The sequence below is a fragment of the Xiphophorus hellerii genome, chromosome 1 (assembly GCF_003331165.1).
Source record: "Xiphophorus hellerii strain 12219 chromosome 1, Xiphophorus_hellerii-4.1, whole genome shotgun sequence".
Lineage (NCBI taxonomy): Eukaryota > Metazoa > Chordata > Actinopteri > Cyprinodontiformes > Poeciliidae > Xiphophorus > Xiphophorus hellerii.
In genome coordinates, this window is record NC_045672.1 from 838,411 (window position 1) to 851,996 (window position 13,586).

Genomic DNA, 13,586 nt, shown 5'->3' on the forward strand with positions numbered 1-13,586 from the left:
AAGTATCCTCTGGTCTAATTCCATTTTTGGGTTGGAAGAACAGGAATCTAAAAAATAGTCTAGTAATGTTGATCCAAAGTACACAAACTAGATACTCCTATTCAGGGTTGGTAGATAAGTATAAGTAAGTATCCTCCGGTCTATTTCCATTTCTGGGTTGGAAGAATAGGAGTCTAAAATGCAGTTGCCAAGGTAATTTTTCTGGATTCTAAGTTTGTTCTAATCCCTGTTCTGGGTTACTAAATAAGTGCAAGTAAGTATTCTCTGGACTTTCTAACTGTGCTCTAAATTTGTAAAAGTAATGAGTACTCCACAGTTTCTAAGTAATAATAAAAACTAAATGTTCCTGTTCTGCAAGATTTTTTTTCTGGATTCTAAGTTTGTTCTAATTCCTTTTTTGGGTGCAGTAATAGGAGTCTTTCTGCATAATAATCTAAACATTAATCTAAGAAGTATAATATTGGTCTAAATAATGAGTACTCTAAATTTCTAAAAGAAAATAAGCTAAAGAGTGACTAATTCCTTTTCTTTGTTAAAAGTGAGTACTCCACAGTTTCTAAATAGTAAAAGGGGAATGAAATAAAAAGAGGAAAGGACACATTAGGGCACTAATTCTGTAAAAGTCCAATTCATTAGGGCATAGCAATATTCAGACAAAACAAAACAAAGGACAAAACAAAGACATGAGTGAAGGCAGTGACATCACAGGGACATGAAACCCAGTTGCTTAGCCTCCCAGCAGAAGTACTGGGAGGCTAAGGATATGCCTTTGATAAGATGTTATCAAAGGCATATCCTTGGGAGTGCTCAGCTCCACAGCTGCATTATGTTTACATATCTTCAAGGAGATTGGAAATATGCAGCCCTTCCAAGGCAACATGGGAAAGCCAATTCAGATACAAAATGTATAGGTCGGGTATATTATAAATTTCAATCTCCCCTAAAGTCTCTCCGATACATCTCAGTTCCCAATTATCCAAATTAGCGTGGCCGTTCCATTTAACCGAAACTAGCAACTTCTCCAAGATCGATTCCATTCCTTTTGTGAGTCCTTTTGTCTCAGCAAGTTTCACATCCAACTTGTGTCTATGTCCACACCAACAGTCTGAGTGCTCGCTAATTCGGCCAAGTTCGTCACAAATTTGTCGATAAGCCAGGAAGCCACAAGCTCCAAACAGCAGAAATCCTGTTATCATGAATAAATCCAGGCTGTATCCTGCCGGGTTTGTCCCTGCAGGACAAGAGGGCTCTCCTGAGCCCAGTCTTCTCGTGGAGAAAATTTGATCAATTGCCAGCGGCACAACTAGATACTTTCTGAGGTGTATGCGAACATGTCATCGGCACCCCAATTCCCCTCGCGCCCCAATGACATAAACTTATACAACTCATCTTTAATTAAAGTATAAATAGTAATAAATGTACATATATGTGACTAAATTGCTGCCTACAGGGCAATTAAAAAAGAATGAAACAAAAAACAGGGCAATATTTCATTATTTGATATATAAGTGAGCCAAAGAGCCACTTCTGTTAGCCTGTGTCTAGAACCGTCTATGGCAGGGGTGCCCAAAGTCAGTACTCGAGGGCCGGCATCCTGCATGTTTTTGTTCTCTCCCTGGTTTAACGCACCTAGATCAAATGATGGCTCATTAGAAGGCCTAAGAAGAACATTGACCTGCTGAAAAGTATGTCAATGTTCTCTCCCAGGTGTTACTTCCACCAGGGAGAGAACTAAAATATGCAGGATGCCGGCCCTCGAGGACCGACTTTGGGCACCCCTGGTCTATGGGCTGCAGGTCTGAAGCATTTTTTTTAGCATGTTTTCTTTCATTCTTGTAGCCTGATAGGAAGCCTTATCCAAACTGGCCACCCACATTAATAAAATGGTGAAATAATATTTACCACAAAACACTGTATTTATAAAAGTTAGGTTCTGACAGATCTGTGGTGTTCCTCTCCTGACCCATTCTGTCTGATATCAAACAACCCACTGTGCGTCACTGAATATCGCCGACACATTTTTTTAATGCCCCTATTAAACTTCACTGTAATTGTTTAACCTGGAATGGGCGTCTTCCCACTCGCTTCTGTATTTTTGCCAGAGGTTTTAAGGACGGTGTAGTATCGGGTGGACATTTTAAAAAGACGCGGGTTGATAGCGGCTCACCGCGGCTGCGTAGTGTCCGTCTCTAAGCAACTGATGAACAGCGTCAGTTCGTGGGGGTTGGAGGGTGGGGCTCCTATTTAGGTCCCTCAACGACAATTTAGCTGACCTTAATATTTCCTGTTTTGCTTTGGTCATTATTATTACACTTATTGTTGAGATGTGTGTGACAGATGTGTCCATCAGACATTTATAGCAATATGGAATAAATCGCGCCCCGTATTGGTTAAATACGGGGCGGAGACAACAACAACCACCTGTCATTTTAGGCTAGCTTAAGCTAACCTGAATATTTACAACTCTCTTGTTGATACACTGACATTACTTACCTACTGTCTTTCAACCACTTTGAAAAGCTTTTCTTTGTCTCTCCAACATCTTTATCCCTCCCCCTCTTCCATTTTCTGTTTTGTGCCCCAGAGTTTTTTTCTGCTGCCCCCTTTTAGCTCCCTGTTGTCGAGTGCACTAGTACAATTCAAATTTAACCCTCCAGTTATGTTGCAGGTCAAATTGACCCGTTTTAAAGTAACTTTTTTTTTTTTAATAGTTGGAAGTATTTTTTTGCATGTAACTTTTTCTATTTGTCTTAATAGGTGGACTCTACATATAAATTGAAAATGTATTCATTTTACACGTTTGTATCCCCCCCGCGTCTACTTTTTACATAGATACTGTTCGGGTCAACTTGACCCGGCAGTCAAGTTGAAGTGCAAAAAAAGATTTAAAAAATGTCCAATTCTATATGTTTCCTTGCAGCTATGAACCATTTTTCACCACCCACACACAAACCCAGCATACCACACATGTACATGCACATGTGGACACAAACAAGCCCACTTTCTCACAATTCTCTTTACTTCACTAGGAAACTGCGAGAAAGCAGGTTTTCATACAACTTTTGATGGGAACCTTTTCTGTTCCCGTGGACAAACTCAACCCACACTGAGTGGACACTCAGCAGAAGTGGGTTAAAATATAAATCTGCATGACTCATTTATCTTGATTTTAATCAGTGGGTCAATTTGACCCTGAACAGTACATTTGTCTCAAGTTCAACTATAAAGATCACCCATTATAAAAAACAAAATGTAATATAAATTTTTTTTTACCAAAGATCAATTTCAAGGAAATTATTGTGTTTTTTTTGTGTCTAGGTTTTTTTCAGTGGACATAAAAAATTTCAATTCCATTTTTTATGTCCTAATGAGTAAATGAGTAGGTTGTCGTCATTGATCCTTAATTTCTGAGAAATAAAAAAACATCAATGAAACAAATATTCATTGAAATGGTTAGTATTGGGAATTAATAATCAGATACAAAAATATTTTGGAGGAATTTTCTGGTTTCTGACACTATTGCATGATTAAACACTCCCCATGGGTCAAATTGATGTAGAAGTTAAGTACATAAATTCTGACTAGAAAAAAAAAATCCTGCATAGTTTTTGCGCCCCCTCTAGTGCACCGCCCCTATGTGTTGCATACAGTGCATACCCACTTTTTGCGCCACTTTCGATTGCATTGAGAGACCGGTTGACCATATTCATAATTTGTAGATTTGGAGGATGTGCAAAGGAAGGCTCCAAAAATAGAGAAAAAGACAGCACAAAAACAGAGCAAGCAGGGCATGCAAAGGCAGGAAGGGAGCGGAGGAAAAAAGCGTCCGCCTTCACCGAGAGCAGGAGGGAAAAGACTAAGATTAAAACGTTTTTTTTTTTTAAAACACAGACATAAATGTACTGACTTACTAATTTCTTTGATAACTCTCCACCGGTGCAGCTCACTGATCCATACCAATAGCTTCACAAGCTAACATGGAAAACATCTTTAATTTGATCAGTCAGCCCAGTTGGCCGAATAACAGCCAATGGAAAATAAATAATAAAGAAACTGAAACTGACTAAAAACAAAAGTCTGACTATCTTGGTCAAACGTAAAAATAAACTACAACCTCAAACCTACAACAAAACTACAAGTACAAACCTCCTTTCAAATGGTTCAGAAAATCCATCCATCTTCCGCTTATCCGGGGTCAGGTCGCGGGGGTAGCAGCTTCAGAAGGGAGGCCCAGACTTCCCTCTCTCCGGCCACTTCTTTCAGCTCTTCCGGGGGAATCCCCAGGCGTTCCCAGGCCAGCCGAGAGACATAGTCCCTCCAGCGTGTCTTGGGCCTTCCCCGGGGCTTCCTCCCAGTGGGACGTGCCCGGAACACCTCACCAGGGAGGCGTCCAGGAGGCATCCTGACCAGATCCCCGAGCCACCTCAACTGGCTCCTCTCGATGTGAAGGAGCAGTGGCTCTACTCTGAGTTCCTCCCGGATGACTGACCCTATCTCACCCTATCTCTAAGGGAGAGCCCAGCCACCCTACGGAGAAAACCCATTTCGGCCGCTTGTATCCGTGATCTCGTTCTTTCGGTCATGACCCAAAGCCCATGACCATAGATGAGGGTGGGAACGTAGATCGACCGGTAAATCGAGAGCTTCGCTTTTTGGCTCAGCTCTCTCTTCACCACGACGGACCGGTACAGTGCCCGCTTGACGGCAGATGCTGCGCCAATCTGCCTGTCGATCTCCCGCTCCCTTCTTCCCCCATTCGTGAACAAGATCCCGAGATACTTGAACTCCTCCACTTGGGGCAGGACACTTCCCCCTGACCCGGAGAAGGCATTCTACCCTTTTCCGGCTCAAGACCATGGCCTCGGATTTGGAGGCACTGATCCTCATCCCGGCCGCTTCACACTCGGCTGCGAACCGCTCCAGCGAGAGCTGCAGATCACGACCTGATGAAGCCAAAAGGACCACATCGTCTGCAAAAAACAGAGATGAGATCCCAAGGCCACCAAATCGGATCCCCTCAACACCTTGGCTGCGCCTAGAAATTCTGTCCATGAAAGTGATGAACAGAATTGGTGACAAAGGGTAGCCCTGGCGGAGTCCAACTCTCACCGGAAACGAGCCCGACTTACTGCCGGCAATGCGGACTAGACTCTGACACCAGTCATACAGGGACCTGACAGCCCGTATCAAAGGGCCCGGTACCCCATACTCCTGGAGAACCTCCCACAGGGCTCCCAGAGGGACACGGTCGAACGCCTTCTCCAAGTCCACAAAACACATGTAGACTGGTTGGGCGAACTCCCATGCACCCTCCAGGACCCTGCTGAGGGTGTAGAGCTGGTTCAGTGTTCCACAACCAGGACGAAAACCACACTGCTCTTCCTGAATCCGAGGTTCGACTGTCCGACGGACCCTCCTCTCCAGGACCCCTGAATAGACCTTGCCAGGGAGGCTTAAGAGTGTGACCCCTCTATAATTGGAGCACACCCTCCAGTCCCCCTTTTTGAACAGGGGGACCACCACCCCAGTCTGCCTATCCAGGGGAACTGCCCCCAATGTCCATGCGATATTACAGAGTCGCGTCAGCCAACACAACCCTACAACATCCAGAGCCTTAAGGAACTCCGGGCGGATCTCATCCACCCCCGGAGCCTTGCCACAGAGGAGCTTTTTAACCACCTCGGCGACCTCGTCCCCAGAGATTGGAGAGCCTAACTCAGAGTCCCCAGGCTCAGCTTCCTCAATGGAAGGCATGTTGGTGGGATTGAGGAGGTCTTCGAAGTACTCTGCCCACCGGCCCACAACGTCCCGAGTAGAGGTCAGCAGCACACCATCCCCACTATAAACAGTGTACTGCTCCCCCCGCCCCGAGACACCGGATGGTGGACCAGAATCGCCTCGAAGGCGCTCGCCATCGTGCCCCCCCTCCAGGCCTGGCTCCAGAGTGGGGCCCCGGTGACCCGCGTCCGGGCGAGGGAACACGAAGTCCAATGGTGCCGTTCATCATTGGGGTCTTCGGGTTGCGCTTTGTCTGGTCCCTCACCTAGGACCTGTCTGCCTTGGGTGACCCTACCAGGGGCATGAAGCCCTAGACAGCATAGCTCCTAGGATCATTGGGGCACTCAAACCCCTCTACCACGATAAGGTGGCAGCCCAAGGAGAGGAAAATGCTAAATATAATGTAAGATACAGTAATTACTAAATTATGACATTGCTCAGAGCACAAAGCATAGAGCTAGACTGAATAGATCTGGCCTTATGTACTGAGCACATTGCCACAGATATCTGATTTAGAGTTTTTTCAGTATCAAGACTGATACAGGTATTGATATCTGTGCGTCTGTAATGAAATTTGCTTTGCCTTAATCAGGTGTGTCGTTGGGTTCTGAAGTATAAAACCAGTAAGAACCCTCTGATCCAGATGACCATCCTCAACCTGCTGCCGCGCCTGGGTGCCTTCCAGCCACATACCTTCACAGGTGAGAAATTCAGGGTCAAATTCCTGCTTTTTCTTTGTGTGGTTTGTAATGATGTTCTTTCTGATTGGCAGACCAGTACCTGTCTGACACCATGGGCTACCTGCTGGGCTGCCTGAAGAAGGAGAAGGAGAGAACAGCAGCTTTCCAGGCTCTGGGGCTACTGGTGGTGGCCGTCAGGACGGAAATCCAGCCATACCTCATGAAGATCCTGGAGATCATCAAGGCTGCTCTGCCTCCCAAGGACTTTGCTCACAAGTCAGTCATTGGAAACAATTTCTTATTTTTTATTTTTTTACTAGACATGCAAATATCCAAATGTTGTGACTAATTTTTAAACTCCAGTTTTTGTAAAACCTGCAGATACAGATTTGATCCAAAACCGGTTTAAATTTAAGAGTGATTATATTTAGGGGTGTCTCGATATAAATCTATCTCAATATATACATGTCTTCTCAATCATTCCCCAAAAGTTATCTTAGTATTTAAAAAAAGAAAAACTGACCATTTTGTATTCGGGTAGGTTGATGGAAAAATAATGTTGAAATGTAAAAACGTAGAATGACAGTGTTGCTTTTTGACCTTTGACCTATGCAGAAGGCAGAAGACCATTCAGGTGGATGCCACTGTGTTCACCTGCATTAGCATGCTGTCCAGAGCCATGGGCCCCAGCATCCAGCCAGACATCAAGGAGCTCCTGGAGCCCATGTTAGCCGTAGGGCTCAGGTACCAAACGTAGGACACACATGGGGGTTTATATTTGGGTTTCAACACAATCTCACAGATTTTAGTTTTTCTCTTTAGTCCGGCACTCACAGCAGTGCTGTACGACCTGAGCCGCCAAATCCCCCAGCTGAAAAAAGACATCCAGGACGGCTTGCTGAAGATGCTTTCCCTGGTGCTGATGCACAAGCCCCTGCGACACCCGGGCATGCCCAAAGGCCTGGCTCACCAGCTGGCCTCTCCCAGCCTCACCAACATCCCTGAGGCCAGCGACGTCGGCAGCATCACTCTGGCCCTGCGCACTCTGGGAAGCTTCGAATTCGAAGGTAACAATCTCTGACAGCAAAAGAATTTCCTCCTATTCTTTTTGTACCTTTGAAGTCTTTCAGGACTTCCTTCATCGTCTTGGAAAAAGTCCATTAAGGTGTGGAGTTTGATTTAAGTATTGTAGTACTTTTTATTATCCATCTGACTTTCAGTTATCTCATTTGTCCACCTGTCCATTAGTCCGTTTCTCTTCCTGTCCCAACGGTTTGCGGATTTTTGCTGGTTTTATATTTAAAGTTTGGTCATATGTTCTGTAAATTCATATAGTAAATGCTTATATTTGATTTTTAAAAAAAGGGGCTAGGGCCAAGGGTGTAAATCCCATCTCATTATTGGGGGGACCATAAACAGTAAAATTTTTTAAGACCAATTTTGGGGGGGTCGGAAATGTTACAGTGAAATGTAACGTAAAAAAATTTTTAAACCACATTCAAGCTGCACGACCAAAAATAACTAGTAATGCACATCAAACATGTTTTATTCTCAGTAAGCAAATTATTGAGAAGTAAAACTAAAAATCAAATGTTGCTTCTTATAGGAGATTTGAAAGGCTCCTATCGTTTCTATTCCTCCTCTTCCTAGTTAATACAACTATGTTGACTAATATATTTATTTATAAAAGTATAGAAATATAAAATTCAGTTGGCTACTGATTTAACTAGCTACTGTCCAATTTTTAATGTGTGCACACAATTAATTATGTCAGAACTACAGTTCTTAGCCCAGGCAACAGAATCACTTTACTCCTCTCCAGAGATCTTAGACAAAGAAATTAAAACAAATACTGCAGTTTAACTCACAAAATAATCCTTAAACCTCAGTTTTCCAAAACTTTGAGGCTTCTTTATTCACAACAGTTACTCATTTTCCAAACAATAACACAGGCCACACAGACAACTTTTGACAACTTGTGTCTCGGCCTCTTTTTTCTTATTCTCTTATTCTCAGTGCTTGTCTTTACTCAAATGTTTTTCACAGACCACTATCTCTCCAAGGAGAAGGAAATTCTACCAATGGAGATTTGTAGAAATCACGCGCTTTCCGGATAAGAAACATGATTCTGGGTCTCACAGCGCTTTAGAGCAGTGCCCCCCCCGAACTCATGGCCTCTTGCCGTATTTAACAAATCATGATATGTATTAATTAGTCAGCTCACGAAAGTACTTGCTCAGAAGAGCTTCACCAGGCTTGCTGAAATGCGGTAACTTATAAAGCAGAACGAAAATTCCTAAAGTGTTACACATCGAGAAAAAGGGCGCAAAGCCAGACTGACAAAGGTGCTTATTTTTAGGGTTGTTTTTCTTGCCCGAATGTAAAAAGGTAACTTTGAGCCTTGGTGTTTTTAGACAACCCCACCTTGCGCAAGGTACCGTTTGTCTATGAGCAGGAAAGAACCTCTTCACTTTTTAACTCTTCAGACCGTCAACAGACAGGAAACGTTCTGCAATTTAACAAGCAAGAGATAAAAATCTTACCTCTTTTTCTGTCTGGGCCCGGTTCCCTGTTTTGCAGCCAGCCTGGAGAGAGACACCTTTTCTTCAACTTTTAACTCTGAATTGGCTCAATCGGCACGTCGGGGTCACCATTTTTATAGGAGATTTGAAAGGTGCCTAAACTCATAGAATATATAAATAAAGAATTACACAAGATTCGGAACTCCTTCTGTTCATAGTCGAACGGGAAGAGATTTTAATGCACATCTGCTATACCAAAACATCATGTACACATCGTTACAGAAATCCAAAATCTCAAAAAACTTCTGATAACAGTTTTTTTATAGAGTCCCAGGTCTACTGGTGTGTATTGGGAAGCCTTGACCAATGGCGTTGCTCTCCTCCATTTACGTAGCTCTTCTGGCTCCGTCTTGCACTGAATGTGTATTGGAAGTTCCGAGAATTAGGAGTTGACCTCCTGGAATAATTAGAGGCGTCTTGACTTCACATCTGCTCCATTTTCAGAGGTTCTATTAGTCAAATTGTTTGTTCCTTATCTGTCCAAACAGATTTTTTCCACTCACATTTTCCACTTACATGGAAAAATCTGCAAAATGTGTCAATAATAATCAGAATAATTGATAGATTAATCGATAACTAAAATAATTGTTAGCTCCGGCTCACCTAGAGTCAGGAAAGGAACGAAGCTTTGAAATAGCAACACAAATACCAGCAGCTATGTTTCTTCTTTTTTCTTAAACTTATTGATACTGGAAGTTATCACTTTCTTTACAAATTTGGATCCTTGATGGAAAAGCAACAAATATTTTCAAGGATTTGTCCATAGAATTAATTATTACCTTATAAAATCAAATAAATCATTAGTAACTAGTAATCATTAGTAAGTGTTACATTAACCGATGCTGTTCTTTTGTCTAGGTCACTCCCTGACCCAGTTTGTGCGCCACTGTGCCGATCACTTCCTGAACAGCGAACATAAGGAAATCCGAATGGAGGCGGCCCGAACCTGCTCTCGACTCCTCACGCCATCCATTCATCTCATCAGCGGCCACGTCGTCAGCCAGACTGCTGTGCAGGTGGTCGCAGATGTGCTCAGCAAGCTGCTAGTGGTTGGCATCACTGATCCAGGTGTGACGATTGACTTTCAAAACGCATAAACCTTCATTTCTGATGAGCAACGTTCTGTTTGGAAATGTGACAGGACGGTAAAAACCCAGAACTACTTTCTGTCCTGATTCTCCTGCAGATCCAGACATTCGATACTGTGTTCTTGCGTCTCTTGATGAGCGTTTTGATGCGCACCTGGCCCAGGCCGAGAATCTGCAGGCTCTGTTTGTGGCTCTGAATGACGAAGTGTTTGAAATCAGAGAGCTGGCCATCTGCACTATAGGACGGCTGAGCAGCATGAACCCTGCCTTCGTCATGCCCTTCCTCCGGAAGATGTTGATCCAGGTAAGAGGTGCCCACAGATGGCTTCATGTCAGCCATTCACCTCTTTATGAGGAGTTAACATTGGAGGACCGTTAGCAGAAAACATTTCAGCAGCTTTTACATTCTGGGTTCATTTGGATTTTTTGTTCCTCCTCACAAATTGGAAAGCTAGAAGGAGAAAATTATACTTAATTGCACTCAGGAGTCTTTAATGTAAAATTACATATTATATCAGAACTTTTACAGCTGCTTTGAAAGACATCCAAGTTTTTAACTGATCCGGTTTGCCTCATTTTATTTTTCGGTTTAAATGAGTTTTTTTAGTGTTTTATTTTATTCTTGCAGTTTAAAAATATGATTTTTTGTGTTGTTTTTTGTTTTGCTTTTTTTAGGGATGCAGCAAAAACGTACAGTGTAGGAAAAACAATCGTTTCCAGAAAGACAAATTTTCCAACTGTAAACTGTTGCTTATAAGTAAAAGTTACACTTTCCTGCTAACCAGCTTTTAGACTGACTTGGTCTAAAAACTAACTAAAGAAGTGTAAACCAGATGTCAACAAGTTATTAATCAGAACTTTATCTAGCCTTGAAACCAAAGCTTTTTATTCTCTTTAGTGGTAGCATTGTTTTTACACAGTGGAAAAATGTTTCACATCAAATCATTTCAAACATTTAACCCCTATAGAAAATAATAAAAAATACTTTGAAAAGATCAAAATTTGAATAATTAAAGGGGGGTTAAAATATCATTTATGAATGTTTTAGCACCGTTTGTAATGGAAAATCTAAAAATAAAATGAGAAAGCTTTGTTCAGATTGCATGTGAATGATTCCAGAAGGCTTCCTAATGTGATTATTCTTTTATATTTTATTGGGGGGGAGTACAAATTTACAAATTCGAAACATCATATTTTTTACTTTAAAAAAGGCAATGTAGCTTTTCCAATCAAATATAATTCTGCTGCATTTTGTCTCAGAAGTCTTTGTCTGCAGTTTCACATGGATGCCTTTAGAGGGGAGCAAAGCCCGTAATATTGCATGTAAAACAATCAAATTTCCCTTTGTTGAACAATAGAAGTTTGTAGTTTTACTTCACACCATAACATTTACTGAGAGAGAGCATAATAATTTATGAGAATCGTGGATATTTTTCAGATTTTAACCGAACTGGAACACAGTGGTGTTGGCAGGAACAAAGAGCAGAGCGCTCGTATGCTTGGCCACCTGGTCTCCAACGCACCTCGCCTCATAAGACCCTATATGGAACCCATTCTCAAGGTAATATTCTGCAAATTTTCAGTGTCATTTATGAGTGTAAGGCACATTTTTATGTCAGTTTTTCTACACTGTACACTTCCTCTAAACATGTAGTTTTAAATGTTTTTAATAAATCTTTCTGGTTTTGAACTTGCTTATATTTTTTGTTTGCAGGCTCTAATTCTGAAGCTTAAAGATCCAGATCCCAACCCTGGAGTGGTGATCAGTGTCCTTGCTACAATCGGCGAGTTGGCCCAGGTAACGGTACCGGTTCAGTTTCATGCTAAAATGCTTTTAGGAGGAGGATTAAACACACACACACACACACAATCGTAAATGATGAATAAGTCTGCATAGAATCTGCCTGTATGGAGATGGATAAGGTAAAAAAATAATAAGTAGTGTCCTTCTTACGCCCCTCTGTCTAGGTGTTTAAAACTAGGAACCTCAAAACATTGTTCTGAGCCGTATGCAACGAAATTTCGTTCTGTATAGACCCTGTGCATGCAAAATGATAATAAAGTCAGTCTAAGTCTAAGTCTCTAAAAGGGTCAGGATAGAACCGTTAGAGGCCAACTTGTTTTGCAGTGCAGACAGAGTGCAGGAGACGTTCAGGTACACCAAGTGTTCACAGCTGGCTGTCCTGTTGACGAATCAACAAACCAGAAACACCAGACAGAAAGCAGGGAAAATACAAATCAACAAAGGCTTGGATGACTGGTTTAAAATAATTTCTGGCTCTAAATAAAGAAACTGGAACTTTTCCCACCTGTTTTAGTTGTTTCATGCAGTTAGATTGCTAGAAAGTCATAAGTTTGTTTAATGTTTTGTAGGATTCTGCTGAGAAAACAGGGATATATCTAAGATATCTGTGGTGTGATGTTCTTGTGATTGTGTAGGTGAGCGGACTGGAGATGAGGAAGTGGATGGATGAGCTGTTCCCAATCATCATGGATATGCTGCAGGACTCGTCCTCATTGGCTAAGCGCCAAGTATGGAGAACCAGCTAATGCACAAAACTTTTGTTGCATTTTAATAATGAACTAAAATTGCTTTTACATGATGTTCCTCTGCTCCAAATCAAACTAGACCGGCAATGTTTCACCTGTATTATTTTCCTGTATTGGCTGTGTTCAGCAGCATCAGCTGTCTGTTTCTGGCTTTTCTTCAGGTGGCACTGTGGACTCTGGGCCAGCAGGTAGCGAGTACAGGCTACGTGGTGGAGCCGTACCGCAAATACCCTTCCCTTCTAGAAGTGCTGCTCAACTTCCTAAAAACGGAGCAAAACCAGGGGATCAGGAGAGAGGTATGCACAGTCCCCTGCAGGGGGAAGTTTGCTCTGTTTGCCTTTCCTGGGGAGTCTTACAGGGTCAGCATGATGTGAGTAGATTCAGGAGTATTCTCTGTCAATGTGTAATGAGTAGATGCAAGTTTTCCCCCAGAAAACTTGTTATGCCCAGTGGTTGGGCTCTAGGGCAGTCATTCATCTAGCGACCCGTCGTATTTTTGAGTTAAAAAATGTTTAAAGTTGATGGTTGTCGTTGCACCCTCCCCCCCACACTATTTCTCACTCTCTACTTCCCCTTCTGAGAGGGGTGATGTGCTACCAGCTCTCTGTCTAACGGGTGAAATGAGTTTCCTAAATATTCTGGGATTTACCCTGTCCAAAACTGAAGTAAACTCTGTTTAAAGCTGGTGACGAGAAAGATTCGCCTGGTTCCTGACGGCCTCCATCCAGGTGTCCCAACCTTCTTCCCCCTGTGAATTAGCCAGACTGAGCAGCCTGTAGCAAACTAGTTTCACAGAGCACACCTGTTAACGGTCGCTCCTTCTCTATATTACAACTTGCACTTGTTACTGAACCAGGTTGGTTTTAGTGACTCGGGTGAGTCCCAAGGATGTTATTGGGGCCTGCCAT

General features: G+C 42.6%; 1 protein-coding gene across 2 annotated transcripts in view; it reads left to right on the plus strand.

Moving 5' to 3' along the window:
- The window catches only part of mtor (mechanistic target of rapamycin kinase), a 168,414-nt gene that overhangs the window by 5,468 nt on the left and 149,360 nt on the right, over positions 1-13,586 (plus strand). For both annotated transcript variants that reach the window (XM_032562658.1, XM_032562647.1), the window contains exons 8-17: positions 6,371-6,479; positions 6,551-6,734; positions 7,074-7,202; positions 7,281-7,525; positions 9,899-10,108; positions 10,227-10,432; positions 11,567-11,689; positions 11,843-11,926; positions 12,568-12,660; positions 12,840-12,974. In XM_032562658.1, the coding sequence (XP_032418549.1) occupies positions 6,371-6,479; positions 6,551-6,734; positions 7,074-7,202; positions 7,281-7,525; positions 9,899-10,108; positions 10,227-10,432; positions 11,567-11,689; positions 11,843-11,926; positions 12,568-12,660; positions 12,840-12,974 (1,518 nt within the window). The remainder of the gene's footprint in view (positions 1-6,370; positions 6,480-6,550; positions 6,735-7,073; positions 7,203-7,280; positions 7,526-9,898; positions 10,109-10,226; positions 10,433-11,566; positions 11,690-11,842; positions 11,927-12,567; positions 12,661-12,839; positions 12,975-13,586) is intronic.